The following is a 22,430-nucleotide window of genomic DNA, read 5'->3' on the forward strand; positions in this document are numbered from 1 at the left end:
CTGTATTATCCCATTCACCTTCCCAATATAGTTTAGAAGAGTAGAATAGATAGAATTTGGGAAAACTTCAGGACTGAGGAGGTAACTTAAATACGTTTATTGTCCATTTTTCTGTGGCTGAAAGTATATGTAGAAATACTGAAACATTTAAATAATGCAACCATCACAATGCTAAAAAATGCATACTGGATTTTAGCCTTTCAAAATGGCAGCCGAGGGAAGGTGAGGTACCTCTTTTAGAGAGTCCTTGCCTTGCCTGTTTGTGGGATGGTAGCAACCAGATTCTAAGTAATGCATTGTGTGAATCCAGAAAAATACATTAATTGGATATCCAGGCATAAGTGGGTACAGATGCTGCACCTACAGGGCCACAATGCTCAAATAGGGCAATCCATACTAACATTGGCATTTGAAGCCTCAGGATTTCCCAGAAGCCACCACCTGAATTAAGCTTCATGTGTTCAGGTATGATCAGATATAGTGACCAGCTATAGAGCTGTAGATTTACAGGGGTGTCAAACTGATGGACCGTGGGCTGGATGTGTCATGCGCATCCACGAAGCGCAGCTCCACATAGGGAAAAAAGTCACGATACGGCAACGTGATGCTGTGAGTTTGACACCCGTGATTTAAAACAAAGGTAGCTGCTCATGAATACTTAAAATTGTGCCTTCTATGGTGCTGCAGACAATAGTGTTGATAATTGTTTGTACAATACTCCATGTTTTTGTCCATGTTTCTGCTGGCCACACACAGCAGAAATCCTGGAAACTTTCCTTCTACCATACTGTAGCTGAGAAAGGGTGTTGTGATTGTGAGGGTGGACAGTGGGCCATAATGATCAGGATGATCCCTGAATGGCAGACCATGTTGGAGAGTGGACTCTTCAAGTAAGAGTCCTGTTTACATTCAGTTGGAGAAGAGTGAAGCCATCAACTGGCTATGTTTGCATAGTGTGGTTATTCAAGTTCACCATGGTTTGATATTAACTATGGTTCATAAGTCAACCATAAACAGTTGAGTCACTCTGCCTGGATGTATGTAACCTACTACACTAAAATGCGATAGACTAGTTTATGGTTCAGTACATTGTGAGAGCTCAGTTTTTGCACAATTCACTAAGCCATAAATCATAGCTAATGGACTTGTGTTTGAGCCAAATCTGGAAAAATCATGAAATCCTTCTGTAAGATGCGTATGATCCGTATGTTTAGCATGTTGCATAAAGCTTGGTTGGTGGCTTATGTTGTATGAACAGAGCGGGTGAATTTGAATAACATGCTAAACTAAAATATGAATGGTTTTTGTTTACGTATGTTAGTGTAGTTCAGTCAACCAGGGTTAAAACAATCATGGTTAGCAAGTTGCCCAAACTCAGTCACTATGATGTGCTTGTGGATGTGCTGTATGTATTCAGAAAATGAAGGTGTGGGGAATTTTGTCCTACAAACATTTTAACTTCCTGCTACTACAGTTGTGCAGATGTGAGGTGATTCACATTTCCTGAGAGCTGCTGGATCATCTGAAGGGGAGCTGGTGTTCTTTGAACACTTATTCTCCACCAGCTTAGTCCAAATGGAAGTAATGTTTTTCTGCCCTTAGATTGAGCCTAAAAGAGTCAGTTAAGTATAATGCTTAAAGCACCAGGCTAAAAACCAGGAAACCCAGCCTTAAGACACAAAGGAGGCTGAGTGACCTTGGGCCAGTCACTTTCTTTCAGCCCTAAAAAGCAGGCAATGGCAAACCACCGTAGAGACTTGTCTGGACTTGTCTAGGTAGTTTATCAGAAATCAACAATGACTTGAAGACTGGGGACACAAAGAATTCTAAGTCTAAAGGTAATGGGCCAAGAGAAATTGGACCCCTGGATTAGACCAGGGCTCTGCAACCTTAAACACTCAAAGAGCCATTTGGACTAGTTTCCCACAGAAAAGAAAACCCTGGGAGCCACAAAACCCTTTTGACATCTAAAATGAAGATAATACTGCATATATCATTTTTTACCTTTATGCTATGTATAAAAAAACTATAGCGTGTTGCATTTATGAAATCAATAAATTGCTACAGAGAAAACAAATTTTTATTTCTGTGTGCAACAAAAACATTTTGAACTCCGAAAAAAAAAGATGGGTTGAAATCATGTGCCAGCGGGTGTTGTACATTGGCGGTTGTGACACATATTTTGAGTGACAGGGAGCCACAGCAGAGGGATGAAAGAGCCACATGTGGCTCCAGAGCTGCGGGTTGCAGACCCCTGGATTAGACTTCGAACAGAAAGGGGCAAAGGGGGATAAATAAAATGATGGGGATGCTGTGCCACCCAATCTGCATCGACTTTTAGCGGTCAGTCTTATCAGAAAGTCAAAAAGTTAGCAGATGTAGACTCAGAATCTGGATAAGAGAGATCCTCACAGAATACTAGGCTAAACAGGACAGTCGAAGAAGGAAAAAAACAAACGAAAGAAGGCGGTGAAAAACCGTTTCCGCCTTTCTTGAAGTAAAGGAGCTCCAGTAACTTTCCGTAAATCAATCTATGGCACGTCTTAAATCTAACAGCAGGAGGGGTGGCTTCTTTAGCGGAGGAGGAGGAGGAGAGCCTCTGATTTCTTTAGTGGGCGGAGTCAAAAAAGTTTTACCCCCAACACCTCCTCCTCCCCACCCCCCTCACCCCACCCCCCTGGTCTTTTGCGTCTCGCGGAAGCTGCGAAATTGGGGAGGGCTGCGCGTGCGTTTGCTTTTGTTGGGAGCAGAGGGTGAACTTCAGGGCTCTTCAGTCGCTTTTCACGAGCGGGGATTCCCGGTGACGCCTGGTAGGGAGTGGAGAGCTTAACCTATCCCGTCACAAGACACAAGACACACACACACACACACACACCACCTTCCGTGTGAAAAGAAGAGCTGGGCTGTGATAGCCGCGACCATTGAAATGGCGGAGGCGACGGTGGTGGTGATGATGGCGTGGTTGGCCTCCTTGACTTTGCTGCGGAAGGTAAGCCGAAGGTGCAGAATAAAAGGCGGGAAAAGCTCCGGGTTGCTTTGCGGAGCGCCTCCTCGGCCGCGTCGGGGAGCGAAGAGGAGAAGGGGGGGAATGCCTAAGGAAGGGGCCGCGCGGGACCAGCCGGTTTCATTGATTCCGCCGGCGCCGAGTTGTGCAGTGGAAGGAAGGAGAAGAGGAAAGTCCGTCCAAAGTTGCAATCCTTCACACACACACACACACACAAAACCTCATTCCCCCCCCCCACAAAAAAAATTCCTGAAGATCCCCAGGGTAGAGAAGGGCTGCCAGGGAAAAGGGCGGCCAGAGGCTTCTCTCTCTCTCTCTCTCCTGGATTGCGACCTTTGGCACGTCGGGGTGTCAACTTTGCAGGGGTTTTTGCTTGGTCTTTCTTTCTTTCTTTCTTTCTTTCTTTCTTTCTTTCTTTCTTTCTTTCTTTCTTTCTTTCTTTCTTTCTTTCTTTCTTTCTTTCTTTCTTTCTCTCTCTTTCTCTCTCTCTCTCCTTTTTTCTTTTTTGAGGTCGCAGTTAGAAAGGAAGTTCAAGGAGTTGTGAAATCGGCAGGCCAGTCGGATTTTGCCACTCCCGCAACTTTTTTTTTGTTTTGTTTTGCTCTTCCATAGGTAACAGTTTAGCTGCCGATTACATTGTGTCACTTCGCAGATCGCAAGAGGGACGAGATTAAAACAGCTAGATAAAAAAAAAAAATTGAGAGGGAGCCCGAGGGGCGTGGCCTAGCCCCGTTTCTGGTTCTAACAGGTTTTGCAGGTTTTTCTTTTGGGTGCTCCTTTCAGGATGGCTGCGGTGGGATGAAGCCGATCTTAGCCTTTTCCCAACTGGTTTCCCTTCTGAAACTCACAAGGTTTCCTCCAGCCATGTTTTTTTTTTTAAAGTGGTTTACATCTGTACAGGTAGTCCTCGACTTACGACCACAAGGGAGCCCATCATTTCTGTTAAGTGAAATATTTGTGGTGTGAGTTTTGCCCTGTTTTACGACCTTCCTTTGTTGTCGTTAAGTGGAACAACCTGATTGTTAAGTGGATTGGCTTTCCCCATTAACTTTCCTTGTCCAAAGATTGCAAAAGGTGATTGCATGTCCCTTGGGACACAGCAACAGTTATAAGTAGGAACCAGTTGCCAAGCAATCTGAATTTTGATCACATCATGGGGATGCTACAAAGGTCATAAGTGTGAAAAATGGTGTCAGTTTTAACTTTGAATCGTCACTACATGAACTGTTGTAAATTGAGGACTACCTGTACTGAAAATATTTACTGTTATCCGTGATTTGTGAGGTAAAAGGACATCTTGGGTTTAAGGCATTTCAGTCCATTCCACAGATTATTCACTCCAAAGAGATGCTCCCCAGAGATATGATCTGGTTTATGTAACTGATTTATTGAATGAACTCCAATTGGCTGAGTTTATGCAACACACAAAGCAAACCGCTTTTTGATGGATAGCATGTAGTGTGAACTCCTGCATTTTAATTCAGAGTGTCTATTCCATGGTAATAAAAGTTCGATTAAAAATATAATGGAAAGTGCTGTGCTTCTAATCTGGCTCTTTAGTTTCCCCAACCTGGTGCCTTCCAAATATTTTAGAACTACAGTTGTCAGACCATATCTAAAGCACAAAGGTAAACTGGCATTGTGCATGTGGGGAGTGAAGGAACACCCATGGAAGTAATAAGGAAATAAATGAGCGAGGTGATTCACGTTTCTTGTAAATCAGAGTGTTTATAACCAGGCAATACTTTTAACAAAATGTACTCAAAAAGTTTAGACAAAATGTTGACTTCTCTTCAGAATTTTGAATTTTGATCCTTTTTGAACTTTTTGCTGAAAACAAATCATTTGATTTTTGATTTATGACTTTGATTATTAGAAAAGCTGCATTATGGAAAGAAGGGAGCCATGATCCTGAGGGGATAAAGAATAAAATACATTTTGAACTGCTGTAAAAAAGATTGGAAGTTGCTCCTTTATATCTTTTATTCCCCTTTTCTTTTTTCTTCTTTTCTGTCCTTGTTCTTTCTTTCTTTCTTATTTATCACTTTGGTTGTTTCTTTAAATTTGTATTGTTCTTATTCTGTAAAAAAAATTCAATAAAAATTAGAAAGGATTTAGGATTTTAAAAAAAAGAACCAGGAAAAATATTTTGATGTTAAAGAACAATCAAAATTGAGTGTAAGTTTAAAGTAGAATGCAGTGGACTTTTTTGGATTAGGCTCAATTCTGATAAGATTCTGCCTTGGACTTCTGAGAATGCATAAAGGCTGTTCTCCTGGGGAGAAATACAATAATTATATAGAATGATGCAGTTGTTTGATAGGCAAAAAGCACAAACGAGTTTTATATCAACAGTGCTGAAATCTTCATTTTTTGCACTAGATAAAAACTACCATTTGCATTTCTGTGGTTAAGAAGACTATTCTCAACTGATTCACATCTTCTCGTGCTATAATAAAATTAATCTTCCAATTTGAGGGGCATGCTTCTAAAAAAGCAAACTATATTCTCATATGGGAAAAAGGGAAACACTAAATTCTGAAAACATTGCACAGATGAAAAAATTGGGAATTTTATTAATGCAAATCAAAATTTCATTTTTCTAAGAGCTCCTCATCAAGTTTGAATTTTTAGCACAGTTAAACACAGCTGAGTTTAAATAGCATATATATGTTTCCTCTACTAGTTTCAGAGTTCAAAGACAGGTTCTGCTATTCTACTGGAATGTTTACTTAACTGTGCTCACAGTCCTACCAAGTACGAATATAGTTCTATGTTTTATATTTTGCTAATTCTGTGAGCTAATTCAAGATGATGGAAGTCAGAGGCTACTTTGCAAAGATTTTTTGTTTTTTTTTTAAAGAGGAGAATGACAGAGACCATGATCAGGAGAGGGAGAATTTCTGTATATGCATGAAATGTAAAAGTTCTATACTTAAGTTCAATAGAAAGCATTTATGTAATGTACCACCACTCCATTACAACTAGTATTAACTAATTGATAGTTAGAAATCCTGCATATTACAAATGATTATATACACAATCTGTGAAATCACAGCTACTGGTTCTTTATAGTTAGTGTTGGCCTTCATTCACATTCATTTCTTTCCAAAGAATGTAGGGAATATAATGTATTGATGTGGTATATGTGCAGATCCACGTAGTGTGGCCTTTTGTAATTGACAGAAACGTTTTCAATATGCAGATTTTCTAAATGCCATTCAAGGCTTCGGGGCATGGCAATGTATCAATAACCACCACTTCCAGTTTATGCCATAACCTTCAATTTTGATTTTTGGACCTTGATCCTTTGTGATGTTCCCCAATTCTTTTGTCATCTATTCTACTATCCCCTGGTATTGCCACATCGATTCTCCACACTTTCTTCTTTCTAATTACAATTAAATCTAATGTGTCATGTGCCAAGGATTTATCTGTTTGTATTAAGGATTATGATTGGTCACAGAGTTAGCCAGATGTTCAGACTGGATTTGGCATTTTTGTCCATTTTTTTTTGAGTCCTTCCCAAAGACCCAGGTTAGGCAGGTGTTGTTGTTACTATACAGTAAATTCTGGTGGAATCCACAATCCAAGGTCAATAAAAACAGTAAAAAACATACAACACAGATATAGCCCAGGCTAGAACAACTGTAGGAATAACACACACACACACACACACACATACACACACCAGCTCCATAAACACATTAATCTGAGGCCTGAAATCACCTTTGTCTGAATCTTTGATTCAGCCTGGATCATGTTAAATTCCTGTGACAAATATGAACTAAATAATATAAATACCTAACTTTTGTTTCCAAAAAAACCCACCACCACCACCACCACCATAGAATTAAGGTGGGGTTATAGGCCATTCATATTAATTATTAGCTAAACTTCGTATTTTCCAATATAGTGATTTTTGCCTTATGAACAAAACCAGTGTAATTGAATGCTTGTTTATTATTTGCAGTTTTCCAAATATGAGATGCTTCTTTGATATGGGTTTCATGGCTAAGAGACAGATCCGATGGTAGATAAGGCAGAGAGATGCCATCCCTCATTTGAAGAGATCTCAAAGACTCAGAACTCAAAGAATTTAGGGAGCTAGAATAGCAATACAGGTAATCCTCGGCTTACGACCACAATTGAGCCCAAAATTTATGTCGCTAAGTGAGAAATTTGTTAAGTGAGTTTTGTTCCATTTTATGACTTTTTTGCCACATTTGTTAAGTGAATCACTGCAGTTCTTAAATTAGTAACACGGTTGTTAAGTGAATCCCCATTGACTTTGCTGGTCAGAAGGTTGCAAAAAGGTGATCACATGACCTCGGGACACTGCAACCGTCATAAATATGAACCAATTGTCAAGCATACAAATGTAAATCACATGACCATGGAGATGCTGCAATGGTCATAAGTCACTTTTTTCAACGCCGTTGTAACTTTGAACAGTCACTAATTGAACTGTTGTAAATCAAGGACTACCTGTGGTGATATTATCTGGGAAAGAAAGGCTGTAAAATTTTCTATTGGTTTCCTACAAGTTCATTAACTTGCCTGATGCACAAGCTGAGAAAAGGCCTGTAGCTTGAGATGGCAGAGACAGAAAAGTTGGCACAAGAAGAAAATGAACCTACACACATAAACACACAGTAAATAATTTCTGTTTGAAAAAGCTGAGATTGAAAATCAGACTCACTGGCTATATTTGCTTATCATGATAGGTTAATGCAGGAATGCAAAGCTTTTCATTTATTAAATGTATACAAAGGATCCATAAACTTGATATGACAAAGCAATAAAGTGAAATAGACAACACTTAAAATATGAAATCTACTCGCCACGGGACAAAAGTTACACTAATATCAAAGAAATGGTGGAATAGAATCATTACAGAAAGGATACAAAAGGGGGGACAAAATGAAACATGAATGACAAATATTAAAATAAATTTAAAATTATTATTTTATAATAATTAAATTGTTGAATTGTTCCGCAGCAGTTGTCCTGCTACTCTTCAGTTTTTAAGTACTTAGATCCTTCTCAGTGAGAGGACCTACATATAAATGCAATAAATAAATAATAGATTCCTAATTTTGTGCTTTATGAAAAAATTCATAAACTGTCAACACCAAGGAAGAAAGAGGATAGGGTGTCTTGAATATGCAATTCAGTTATGTAATTTAATTCTGTTGTTTAACATTATGACTAACCCAAGTGAATGCAATGGTTTGCTTTCTTTGTATAGTGACAGAAAATAATTATCTTGATGTGAACCAATTAAGATTTAGAGTGCAATTCTATGACTATATTGGGAATTATTTCTGAATAAGAGTTGTTACCACTGCAGCGACTTCATGTCTTCAGTCTTTTGAAATAGTGTCTGTCTTCTCACTATTGATGTACAACAGCAAGTAACTTAGAGTTTGAGGAAGTTTTGCCCTTTATGATTGTTGTTAGCTTATTATATTGGTTCTGATTAAGCCTCAGAGTTTTAAAACAAAGTTAAATTTCTTTTATATTGTTTTGATTTATTTATGCAATTGTTTTAAAATATGTTACACTTGGCAAATATAAATTAATGCTTATTGTTTATCTGTGTGCTACTCATGATAGATCAAAGGCTATTCATACCGTATGCCCAACTGAAGTTTGATGAAGCTTCATGTACAAGTAGGAGATAGCAGGATTAAAATTTAAATTAGCAGATACAGTAGTTGCATTTTTAGCCAAAGGAAAAAAATTCTAAAGAATAGAAAAGTGATTCAGCAAGCTATTAGAACCTTTTCTCTCTGACATACTGCACCATTTTATTTTGATTTGAAGAGACCGTATGTGGAGAATAACCATACAAGAACCTTTTTCTTTCAAAGTATTCAGTGAATCTAGTCATTCCACCACGCATTCTGTTACTTATGAAGGAAATATAAGGTTTTATTTTCTATCTCAGCTTTTCTTGATTAAAATAATGATCTCCAACTACTTTATGATTTTTATACATTTCAGGTTCTGATGCATTATAGGGAAATATGCTCCACTGACTTATTTCAGTAATGTCTGCTTGGACTGGCATTATTCTAACACCATGTAATGTTCCTTTACAAATACAAATTGGCTGCATCTCTTTATTCACTAGATTTGAACTGCCAGACCTATTTTACTTGATGCTACGATTCATTCCAGTTTCCATCTGTTGCCATATATTTAAAGTTAGGTGTTGTACTTTAAAAGTTATCCGGATCCTTTCCTGTGTAAGCAATTTGAGAGTTCCAATTTTATATTGCTAACTAGAACCATGACGTGTTGGATCATCTTTTCAGAGATATTTCCTTACTTAAACAGAGAAACAGAATGCCCATGAACAGGCAAGAAAGCAGTAGGAGCATGAGCAACTTCCAACTTCCTTCCAGCTTCCCCATTGACTTTGTTTTTGGGAAACTGGGAGAGAGTGTTGGAAGTTTCAATCACATGATTGAGGTGATGCTGTAGTAAGTATAATTTTGTGAATACAACTGGTGTGAAGAGCCTTGAAATTTCAATTACACAGAAGTAATTAGTCCCAGATTTTATACACATTGTTTAACTCAGAGGTTTTCAAACTTGGCAGCTTTAAGACTTGTGACCTTCAACTCCCAGAATTCTTCAGCCAGCATTCTGGAAGCTGAAGTCGACAAGTCTTAAAGCTGCCAAGTTTGGGGACCCTTGCCTTAACTTAACAGAATTGAGGTACCTTGATTCAAAACACTTTGCACAGTGATGCACCGTTTGGCCTAATTGAAGGTTACCAACAGACAAAAAGATAGGAGAATTTTAGTAGTATATAGATAGATAATTCCCCAGATCTTGGCTGAATCATTATTGGTTGAATTGGAGTAACATCTTTATTAGGGACCAATTAAAATCCCACAGATATTCAAGCAAGATTTTAAGTTTTGCACTATTTGTCAGACAAAATGCTATAGAAAGCAAGAAATAGGAAGAGAGAAGAAAGTCTAAATATTAGGCTAGTTTTTCCCCCCCAACCGTAGGGCCTACATTAGGACTAGTTTCAAGATGAATATTATTCTCTTGGTGTTTTATCGAATTGTAGGTATTGGTGTCAGATTATCCTAGTGTTCAGAGACAAAAATATCTGGCACCTGAGTTCCGGGGAAAAATTTTTTTCCTCATCAAGTAATATAACCATTGTGGTTTTTAAAAGTTATTTTTCAAGCTTCGAAAGAATTCTGATTTGTGAAATGGTTTTTGGAGTTCCTTTTGTTTCATCTTAAAAGCTATGAAAAACTCCTGATGTCTCAAAAGTTGCTTGAATTGTAGACTTTCTACTCTTCAAGTAGAATGGCTTTTGGAGTCTTATGGCATAAGATTCCACAGGCAGTATTCCTTAAATATTAAATGCCATGAAGCAGTAGTGGAAGATGGTGATTTGTTCATGTTCATGAACTCCAGTTCATGTTCATGAAATTCCCCAAAACATCTAGTTGGCCACTGTGGGGCAGAGAATTGTAGAGAGTGAGGAAGAAGACCTTAACAGAGATAGGTCAGGAGGAAAGTGAAGGAAATTGTATTTTATTCTGAGCCTGTGACATGGACAAGTTACTCATAGCATGTTACAGGTTGGATTCATCATGATTTAAATTACTAGTAAAAAGGCTTGATTTAAATCAACTCGATTTAAATCATAATTTTTAAAGAGCAACTGTCATCTGTGCTACTCTTCTGACCCGCTGTTGACTTATCGACAGTCCCAATGTTGCAGAATATACAGCCTCATGCTACATAACTAAGCTCCATTTCATGCTGAAGAAACTAAATTAATTTATGTATCTTAAATAGAAAAGTATCTTTAGATAGATTTTTACTCCAAAAGCATTTTATTAAAGTAAATTTGATAAAGATCAAAAAAGTCGGATTTAAATTTTAAAAATCAGATTTTTTTAAAAAAATTTTTTTTTAAATCATTGATTTTTATCCATCCTGGCATGTTATACTCATTCCATGAGAAGGACTATATAATATTGATTCTCCCCCTGCCACACACACACACACACACACACACACACACACACACACACACACACAAAGATCAAATTTTATTTTCTTTTGATAATAGAATTTGAATTTAGTTTATCTTGACAGCTTTACAGTTTGGTTTGACTGTGCAGGTTCGTGCATGATTAAGACAAGATAATATTGCTGGAAAAGTGCAATGAATAGAAGAAACCTCTCCCTTTCCAAACCCCCTAGGTCGAATCTCCACCACTGTGGGCTGACTGCAATTCTGGAGAATTCCCATATTCTGGGATTTGTTGCAAACGCTGTCCTGCAGGTAAGTTCTCATAATAAGATGATAGTACGATTTTATATTCCGGTGAAAGAAATTGGGGCTGTCTTTTTTGAAAGAACACAGAAGCTACTGTAAAACAATTAGTGTCAGTAGGTGGTGTCTTTGAATCTAAAAAAACCTTTCTCATTTTAGGTTATTCTATACAGTTAGTCCTCGACATATGATCATAATTGAGCCCAAAATTTCTGTTGTTAAGTGAGACATTTGTTAAGTGAGCTTTGCCCCATTTTATGCCTCAGCTAAATTTTTTCTTGCCTCAGTTGTTAAATGAATCACTGCAGTTGATAAGTTAGTAACTCGGTTGTTAAGTGAATCTGGCTTCCCCATTGACTTTGCTTGTCAGAGGGTCGCAACATGACCCTGGGACATGGCAATGGTCATAAATATGAACTAGTTGCCAAGTATCTGAATTTTGATCACATGATCATGGGGATGCTACAAAGGTCGTAAGTGTGAAAAATGGTGTAAGTCACTTTTTTTCAGTGCCATTGTAACTTTGAACGGTCACTAAATGAACTGTTGTAAGTCGAGGACTACCTGTATTTGTTGGTTTGCAGTGTCTAATATTGCCAGCCAGCTATGAATTCTGATAATTGTAGTTCTATTTTGCCGGGCATGTGACATACTAAAGAAAGAGGGTCCCCTGAATAGAACATTCTGGATGGGTATTACATGGATGTATTAATGTTTTCTTTGCAATAATATGGAAATCATTTGCCATTATCACTTCCTGAAATGTTCTTTGACTTTCAAGCCTAGCATTTAGTCGTGAGGTTCTGGTGTATTCTCATTCAAGTTCTAACCTGGTCTGATCCTGTTTAGCTACTGCTACTTTTCTCTCTCTCTTTTTTTTTTTTTTTGCTTTAAAGATTGTCCAAGGTCACTAAGTGTTGTCACCTATTTAAAAAATAAAAATGGGTAATCATTTTAAGGAGCAAATAAAGAATAGGGAGAGATGGGCATCCTTATACTCTGGTCTGAAGCCTAGAATTAATTCTTGAATCAATTAAATTAATTCTGGAATGAAAAGCAAACTGAAGGAAAATTGTGTCAAACAATGGAGGGTGTAAATTTTATTTACATCCCTTCTACAATTGATTTTATTTTCAAACTATGAAATCTAGCCCTTGCACAGTTAATGAAAATATACACAGCCTGACCTGGCCATTTTTATTCGCTTTTTGACCATTTATGCCCCCAATTTCTTGAGGTACGACAACTATGAAATTTGAATGGAATTTTTTTCTCTTAACAAAGTCCATATACCATGTCTTGAAAAATGTTCTCTCCACCATGATCTTGCTATTTACAGTATCCTTTTTCCTGTTGTGTAATCTGAAATGGGTGTGCTTCCTCAATAAAATAACTAGGGTGGCAGTTTGCCAGAAGTAGTTCCTTTGACAAAACTAGATACATTTTAAAAGAGATAGAAGGTACTGGAAGTCACATAGACTTCTGCATTTTTTTCCAACTACTTCATTTTATCCCACTTTTTCTCCAAAGAAGAGAGTCTATCTTCCCACCCCTTAGCCTTTTAAGTCCTGTAAGGCAATTTCTTACATCTTATCAATGTTTCACAGCCTAAAATCTCTTTATGGATAGTCCACCAAATCATTTTAGGCAGAACAGGGGTGTTGGGAACTGGGCCATGCAAGCAGCAGGAGAGTGCAAAGCTTTATTTGTACATGTGCAGGATATAGGTTGTGCATGTGAAATCTTTCCCCCTCCCTCCCTCCACTACCAGTCCATGTAGCCAAAAAGGTTGAGAAAGTTTAGGGCTGCTATAGAATACTGGCTTTAAAAAATCCTGGTACCAATCAAATGTATTCCAATTTGCAAAAATGTCTTTGCTGACTGACAGGATGATTAATTCTTTGCTTCCTCTGAGTGATTTTGCAAGCTTGATTGTGCAACAGCATCTATCAAAAATACATGCCCAAAGCTTAGTATGTGTACCTGGTCAGCCCATCTCTTTTATAGGGGGTGGATAATAGTCATCACTGGGCTTCCAGTAAGACTTCGTGATGTGCTGTTAGTGAAGGCATTAAGATATATATAGTTTGCTTCTGATCGCTTGTATGGATGAATTCCAATGTGTCCCAGAATCAGAGACCAGAATCAGCAATGGCATAGCAGTTAAAGATTTCTTAAAAAGCAAATCTAGTGAGATTTTGATGTCCCTGGGTGAAAATCTCATACATCTCATGCAAGGGTAATAAAATGGATTTTATTAATTCATTTTTAATACGTGTTTATAGAACTTAATTTGGAGTGCTCATTTTTACTATTTAGGGGTATTGTCATCATGCCGTACTTCCTCTGCCAACAGTCGTAGTATAATTGTTGTAAGAAACTTTGGGAATATCCTGATTCAAGCAAAATATTATTTGGGGGATGAAAAGTCATTTGCTGTGTTCAGTTGTGATCATCTCTAATAGAAAACAGAAAGAAACCTGTATTTTATATCCTTTGTATTTCAGGTGATAATTGTTGGATGATTTTGACCACAAATGTAAATGATTTTGTTAGCTCTGCTTGGCGGCTTAATTACACAAGACTTAAACAGCAGAACAATGCAGAGTTTAAATGTGAAGTGATTTATCAATCAATAATTAATTCATATTAGTTCAGATATAAGTCCCATGATTCCAGTGTGAAAGTTCTTCATTAGTTGGCAGTCTTGTAACATGCAGTTGGAAAACAGTTGGTGGTATAAGCATATGACATGCACAAGCCAAAAGTGTATAGCTACATATATTCAAATACTAACTTTCATTTGCTATCCCATATCATAGGTAGCCGTGTTGAAGAATTCTGTACTGTTCCACATACACAGGGAAAATGTGAACACTGTATAGACGGAGAAAATTATACTGAACATGACAATGGTTTAGAGCACTGCTTACCGTGTATTGACTGCAAACCTGGTAAGTACATTTTGGACACTATTCCTGAATTGCGCTACTTTTCAGCATCAGATTTTATAAGATTCTGCCACAATCTTATAGTGTATTACAGTAATGGCCAAAATTGTGGAAACCTTTTGGGAAAAGTGTATTTTCTAAAACTAGCTAATAACACCACTTTTTTGGGAGTAGTACTATAAAATTATATATCAATGGAAAGATAATTTAATCAAGAATGTAATGCAATAACTTTTATGAAGAATTTGCTATTAGAATAGCAGTTACAGTATAAAGAAGAAAAGTGAGATACGTAGAAAAAATGAGATATACAAAAATTATCATGTCAGTTAATACTTAATTGGATAACCTTTAGCATGAATTATGGCCTCACAATGTCTTCCCATGGAGTGAACCAAGTTTTTTAATTCTGCAGCTGTTATAATATGAAACCAAGATTCATTGAATGATTGCTTCTATTAACTGGGTTTTATTGCTGGGTCGCTTCTGACTAACAAGTTTCTTAAGTTGGCTCCATAGATTTTCAATTGGTTTAAGATCTGGGCTATTCCCAGGCCATTCCAGCAGTAGAATATGATTATCTTGAAACTCCAAAAAAATAAAATAAAAATGGTGTTATTAGCCATCAAACCTCAAAAATATAGTTTTCCCAAAAGGCCACAATTTTGGCCACTACTGTATATATCGTAGAATTTTGCTAGCCTTTTACCACATTACCTCCTCATTCCTACTTTGTTTAAACTGAGTAAGGGTTACTTTGAGTACTTTTTTGTTGTCCAAAGTCACCTGATCTTGGCAGTAAACTTTATTTTTCATAGGCTTCTCTTCCCCGCCCCTTTCTTCCTTGCCTGGTGGGCAGTTGTATAGCATCTGCCTGAGGTCTGAATTCATCTATTTGCACAGGGCTTCTGAAATTAAGCTGTAATTAAGCCAATCACCCAGAAAGGTAGCCAGTTGCCTTTACTTGGATTTATTCAAGTAGAAGTTAGACATTAGTTTGAATTCCTGCGCTGAATTGGTGAAGTAAATCGGAGTCCCCAACCCCCAGTCCATGGACTGGCATCAGTCCACAGCATGCAAGCAACCAGGCCCTGTAAACAAGCGAAGCCCCATCTGTGGGATACAGGCAGCATGCGAAACCATGCCCTCCCTGATTCATGAAAAAGCCTCTTTCTACAGAACCAGTTCTTGGTGCCCAAAAGGTTGAGGGGCTACTAATCTAAATGACCTCTTCCATCTCTGATTCTAAGCTAAAGACTGTGTTTAGGAACCTGACCAGTGGTGGGTTGGTCCCAGTTTGCACCGGTTCACAAGAACCGGTAGTAAAAATTTGTAGTAGTTCGGAGAACCGGTAATAACATTGGCTGGCCACGTTCCCAAACTGGTCCCCCACCCACCTCATCAGAGGCTTTTTAAAAAACTTTTAAAAGCATTTTTTCTACAACCTCTTCGGCCGAAAAAATGCTTTTAAAAGTAAAAAAAAAAAGCCTCTGATGATCGCGTGGCTCAGCTAGAATCGTTAGAAGCTTTCAAAAGCATTTTTAAATGCTTTTTAAATGCTTTTTACAACCGAAGAGGTTGTAAAAAAAAATGCCTTTAAAAGCCTCTGGCCCATTCCGTGACTGGAACAAGCTTAGCAAAAAAAATTAGGTGTGGCGCAGGAAAAAAAGACAGGAAGTTGATACATCACACATGTAACAGACATTATAAAAGCATTAAAGGAACATACAGAATTTTTTAATTTGAACAGATGAACTTTGAAATGGAACGTTTATGGACAGACAGAAAAAGGAAGAAAAGGAGGAAATAAAGTAATAAATTTTAAATGTAACTAAATTGAAACGTAAAGGTTAAAAGCCTAAAGGTATACATGTTTTTTGGATAAAAACAGAAAGGCTTCTGGAGTAATAAAAATAGAAAATAAGAGTTAGCAATTAAAATAGAGGATGATATATAGGTGGTTAAAACAATAAAGAAGAGTATATATTACTGTGAGACAACTTTAAGAAAAATTTATTACTTGATGTAACATGTTTTAATTTTAATTTGCAAAAAAATGTTAGATTGATGACTATGCTGGATTAAGGTTTTATTGAACGAACTATCAGACACACAGATATTAGCGACAAATTGTGATTTAATTTAATATATGATGGAAATGATTATGATTATGAAATATATTGAGAACTAATTTGAAAGACTGCGCTGGAAACTGACATAAAATAGATAATTATATGTTAAGGGGAAGTTAAAATAAGAGGGATGGATACCAACTAGATAAGAGTTTGAGACTCGGAGGAAATATGTTGGAAACTAGTTCAAACGCTGGAAATCAGCCACTTACAGGAGAGTTGGAGGAGACTATGCTGGAAATCAGCCAAACAAGAGTGGGAGCCCTGGAGGGGACTATGCTGGAAATCAGCCAAACATAATATGCTGGAAAATAAGCCAATAAAATGCTGGAAATCAGCCAAACAAACAGGAGGAGAGTTGGAGGAGACTATGCTGGAAATCAGCCAAACAAAATATGCTGGAAATTAGCCAATAACGGTGGTAGGCTTGGAGGAGATTATATTGAAATTAGCCAAAAATAGTTGGTGCTCTGGAGAAGAATATGCTGGGAATCAGCCAAACAGAGTATGTTGGATAATAGCCAAATAATAGAGGGAGGTATGGTGTGATAAATCTGTGTAACATGAAAAGTGTAATAGATGATAAGTTGGATAAAATCAAAGATAAATTGATAAAGTTTAAGATATTAAGAATCGAGGAAAGGGTCAAGATATTAAGAATTAGATGGAATTTTATCTTATAAAGTGTAATAAAATGGAGTGGTATGGAATCTGAAATTAAGATTTATGGTGATAAAATTGTAGGGTAAATAATTAGAATAAGAGGTTAGAATATTGTTAAAAAAAATTTTTTTTGATGCTGATGGTAAAAGATATAAGGTGAAGAAGAACAAGATATAATTAAGATTGATATATAGATATAAAAATGAGTGAAAGTTAATTTGAAATTAAAATTGTATTGATATAATGGAATTGCTTAGATGAAGATGTTAGAATTTATGTTAAAACTTGCTTTTTTATGTTTTGAATTTTCATTTGTAAAAGATATAATGGGAAATTGTGAATGGAGCTTGTTAAACAAATGTAGGCGTGGTAACCATCTATGGACTGGATCGAGACTCTGCTCCTGAAAATCATATTTTATGTTTAAGTTTGAAAAAAAATAAAAAAAAATATTTACAAAAAAAAAGCCACTGGCGATCCCAGCTGAGTTGCCTAATCGTCAGTGGCTTTTAAAAGCATTTTTTTCTGCAACCTCTTAAAGTTGTAGAAAAAATCCTTTTAAAAGTAAGGGGGGAAAAAAAGTTGGCCACGCCCACCCAGTTACATTACCCCCCTACCAAGCCATGCCCACAAAATAAGCCACGCCCACAGAACTGGTAGTAAAAAAATTTAGAACCCACCCCTGAACCTGACGGCTTAGTTTCCCATTGTCTCAAACTTCACTTTTCCTTGCCCCAAAGCTACTCCTGCAATTCATTCATAATCTTCGTCCTTTTCTATTTTGTTTCATTTTTAGTATCTCCTGTAGAGTTTGATAAAGAATAGTGTGTATATTTCTGTTTCTTTAGAAAGAAAAAATTGTCCATGTTGATAAGGTTAGGAAATTCTGTTTCAGGTTACAAAATGATAGCACCTTGCACCAGGGAGAAGAATACTGAATGTCAGTGCAATGATGGCTATTTCTGCCCTCAAGGCTGTGAGGAGTGTGTGAAATGCAAGATACGGTATGTACAGTAATATACTTATAGTGCAGTTACCTTTTATGATAGAGAGTATGTTTCACACATATAAACACTTGCAATAGATTGATTGAATTTAAGGTAAGTTGATATTTATAAGTCATATCCATTCATTCATTTTGCTGGGCTAATAAGACCCTCCAATTGAAACCAACTCTGAGCAATTTACAACTCCCATCTTTGTAACTCAGATTTAAAAGAACAGCATAAACAATATAAACAGTTGATCCAATAGTTTATGAAAAATAATATGTAAAATTTACGTTCAAACATAGGTAGTTGTTGTTTTTTAAGCAAAATCCAATATCTTTAATGATGCAATATAGCAGGAATTGGTATATAATCTTTTCTGGGCAAAACCCACTGCCTTTGAGCTGTATGCCAAGAATTCCAGAATTAAATGTTGGTTTAATTGATTTATACCGTGGGATTACTCTCCATGTTTAATTTCTACTTCTGCTACATTAAAAAAAACCCTTCAGTAGCTGCATCTGTAAAAACTCTAAAGTTGTACCTCAGGCTACTTTGCTTTGGAATATCAAGTTGTACATTTAATTCATAAATGTACAACGTATGCTATTTCCTAAAGCTTTTGTATAGCTCAATCTATTAATTTTGTGTAGCTCAGCCTATTAACTTTTGGATAAGTGTGCTAAAATTGGCCCCAGTGATGTTAGAACTAGATAACATGGCAGGAATGGCATATTTAAAAATTATTGGCTATCTTATTTGCAGTATTCACTTTTGCACATGTGGTTCTGTCACATTCCACAAAATCTTCTTTTGCTGCAGATTTAACAATAGTTGGGGACTCTTGATTTAATGTAGCACTTTGAGAGTGTCGCCTTTAGATGTGCAAGGACTACAGTCCAGATAATTCCTAGTCATCAAGGCCCAACATTTTGGAATTCATAGTGCCAGCGCAGTAGGGTTGCATTCTTTTGCCATGAATTTCCTGCATTCTGTTTTACTTCTACTTGCTTGTTGGTTTTGTTTCGTTTTTAATAGTGTTGTTCTTTCCTGCCTTGCTTAATCACCACACCAAATTGCTGCAGTCTACATCATTTGGTCACAAATCTTTGCACGTGTATGTTTAAGGGACAAATAGAAGTTCAGAAGACAGTAAAAATAAGGATTAGTAGGGAAATTGGGCAATGTATTTGATAAACAATCTTATTCATTTACTGAAGTCATTTGGTAATTTTTTTTTGAAACTAAACAAATAGCAAAACACCAAGCAACAAAAATATTTTATCTGGAAATGTCCTGGTATTGAGTATGATACTTGTTTTTATCATATATGGAATGCCACCACCTCAACATCTCAAAAAAAGAATTGAGAGGGTTGCAGTTTGTTTTGCTTGCTAAAGACTTAAAACAGTCTTTAAGTTAGCAGTCTAATTCAAGTTTTACCAGAAGTGATAATTTCCTGCTACAAGAATGAGAGTGGAGAATAAGTTAGGCGCACTTCCAGACAAAACACTTAACTCCTGCAGATACCATTTTTATTTTCTAAGAAAGCTTAAGGCATTCCTTTGGAGACCAGAGATATTTTTGGAGATGATGATGATGATGATGATGATGATGATGATGATGATGGAGTGACATTTTTCTTTAAAGCAGGTCAGCTTTCCTTGTTTTTAACAAAATTGAAATTAAAATTAAACATTTAAAAAAACTTGGCAGGGATCAAAGGAGGTGACTGTAGACACATTGGCTCTTTTGGATGCCACATTGGGCACTACTGATTTTCATGAGGAACTGAAACTTAACTGTTTCAGATAGTTTACATGTATTTCCCAATACTGTAAGAGAAGAACCTTAGTAAATTATAATGGCAAAAAATAACAGGAGTCTGGTGGCATCTTTTCCATCTAATAAAAATGTCTTAGATAAAAGAGGTGCTACCAGACTCCTGATTATTATCAATAAAGTGACAACTAATTGTCATTAGTTCAGACTATAGCTTCCCCACACAAAAATGTTTTCTTCCTGTGTTTTGTATCCGCTCCTCATCTTGTTAAAGAAACTGAAATAAAATCTTAGAAAAATTCAAATTCTCAATGTTTAATTGAATAAGTCATATTCAGAGCTCAGAACTGGGATTCTGAAATATTTTAACTCATATGTTTTGGAAAGTTAATAAAGATTCCTGAGACTGTCCCTTTCATTTCTAGATCTTATATATTTTTGATTGGATATTTATAAAATATATATTTTATAAATCTAAATCAGGTGATCCCTAGATTGCAGGGTGGGCAATCTCAGCTGCAGGAGGCCCCTCTGAAAATATGTGGCTGAAATTTAGTTAAAATGGCCAAATTTGGGTGGTGTTTAACAAAATTACCCTCCCCAAGTTCTAAAAATAGACTGAAAATTTATTTGGGGCCCACAATTGATGGAGGTGGTGGTACTTGTCGTTGAGTCTTTTTTTCCCCCTATCCCTATCCTTAAAAATAGACTTCAAAAATTTGGGCCCACATCTTGTATGAATTTTCTAGATTTCTGGAAAATATTGGTACTGAATTGTAGCTCCAGATCTCAAACATTACCATTCTTGATTTGTATAAAAAGCTGTAATAGGCAAAATAACAGTACTATAATCAGCTGATCTGCCTGTTAGACCAGTGTGACTTTTCATCATTTCATTTATGGTATATTTGCCATTGGAGGCAATTTTGGGGAGGGAGGAATTTGTTTAATGAACATACCTAATTTTTACCAATGTCCCATCACAAGTTGGGTAAGGTTTGTAAGGCCTTTTGAATTATTCTGTGGAAAATTCCACTTCTTCTTCGACCTCCAGCAGTTAGTCTCACTGTGATTTAGAATGGGCATAATCATTTCATACAGTTTTATCCTAAAATAAGTTAAATTAAGTTTTTGTAAACAACAAATAATAAAATTAGAACTATATCAGTTTCTGTAAAATTTGGCATATTTCAACCCTTCGGTTCTCAAGGTTGCCTGCAAAATTTATCCCATTTTGTTAAAGAAAACTAAATTGTATAAGTATTTATATTTTTTGCATGCTAGATTGTAGAAGAAAAACAACTTGATGTACTCTTACTCCAGAGCTCATTGATTTTTCAAAAGTCCCAGGCAGCTCTGTTAGTTTTCATATAATAGATAGATATGACTTCTTAAATAAACAATCTACCTTTTTAAAAAAAATTCTAGGTGTCCTGAAGGACAGGTGATTATGGAAAACTGCAGTGCCACAACAGATATGAAATGCGGACCACCATATCCAGGTTAATATTATAACTTCAAACAATCATAGACCAAATTGTTGTAAGTCAAGGACTACCTTTATTTTTATTTAATGACAATTTAGCATTATATTGTAATTCAAACAATGGGAAGGCTGCAAAACCAGTATCAAGTGATTTTATTTTGCAGTTGTCCATGTTGAAGGAGAGGGACTTCATGCAGGACAGAAGTGTGAGGTCCCCACCTAATGACTGGACAGCTGGGACTGTTGTCATTAAACAATATGGTCAATGTTTCATTTAAGGACTTCTTTGTTTATCAATGAAAATTCCAGCCCCAATTAGGGTCATAACCCAAACACTAGTTGCCGTCTATTTTGGAAAAATACCAGGCTGAGAGGTTAATCTGGTACATGAAAAGAGTATGGCTAGGATATTTTTCCTTCCCAGAATTAGTACATTAGTACTGTTTTGTCTCTGTTGGGAGTAAGGAAGCTGATACCCTAACCCTAAACCCCAACAAGCCTTAGTATGATCAGTAGCAAAAGATTATGGGAGATACAAGTCAAATGATTTGGAGGACACCAGATTATCTCCTGTATGGATGTGGGCATGCATTCTCACTCCAGAAATGAAACTCAATATCGGAGGATATTTTGTAAGTTTCTGTAAAGCTCTGGCTAATTTTGTTCCCCAAAGCAGTTGTCTGGATTCGCTTTTTATGCTAAATCATGATTTGCAATATTATGTTTCTCTGAATAAACAAGAATATACTTGGTATTTGCAACATGTTTAGTCACCACCTTTAAAGCGCTCCATGGCATAGGACCTAGTTATCTTCAAGACCGCCTGCTGCTACCGATGACCTCCCACCGACCTATGTGCTCCCACAGAAAGGGCCTCCTCAGGGTGCCATCAGCCAAACAATGTAGGCTGGTGACCCCCGGGGGGGGGCTTCTCTGTGGGGGCACCTACCCTCTGGAATCAGCTGCCCCCAGAGATAAGGAGAATTCAAGACCTCGGTGTCTTCCGCCGTGCCCTTAAAACTTTCTTTTTCCAGCAAGGCGGGCTGGCTTAACATTTTTTAAAAAACATTTTTAACTGGTTTGTCATTTTAAATTGGGGC

The 22,430-nt window shown here is 36.8% G+C and overlaps 1 protein-coding gene across 1 annotated transcript in view; it reads left to right on the top strand.

Moving 5' to 3' along the window:
- Positions 1-2,635: 2,635 nt before the first annotated feature.
- Positions 2,636-22,430, top strand: part of LOC117665245 (tumor necrosis factor receptor superfamily member 10B-like) — a 28,822-nt gene continuing 9,027 nt past the window's right edge. Inside the window, exons 1-5 of the mRNA XM_034416912.3 lie at positions 2,636-2,989; positions 11,255-11,336; positions 14,150-14,281; positions 17,969-18,077; positions 21,273-21,346. Of these exons, the coding sequence (XP_034272803.1) occupies positions 2,927-2,989; positions 11,255-11,336; positions 14,150-14,281; positions 17,969-18,077; positions 21,273-21,346 (460 nt within the window). The 5' untranslated portion in view covers positions 2,636-2,926. The remainder of the gene's footprint in view (positions 2,990-11,254; positions 11,337-14,149; positions 14,282-17,968; positions 18,078-21,272; positions 21,347-22,430) is intronic.

The sequence above is a fragment of the Pantherophis guttatus genome, chromosome 1 (genome assembly GCF_059756535.1).
Source record: "Pantherophis guttatus breed Tessera chromosome 1, ASM5975653v1, whole genome shotgun sequence".
In the NCBI taxonomy this organism is placed as follows: domain Eukaryota; kingdom Metazoa; phylum Chordata; class Lepidosauria; order Squamata; family Colubridae; genus Pantherophis; species Pantherophis guttatus.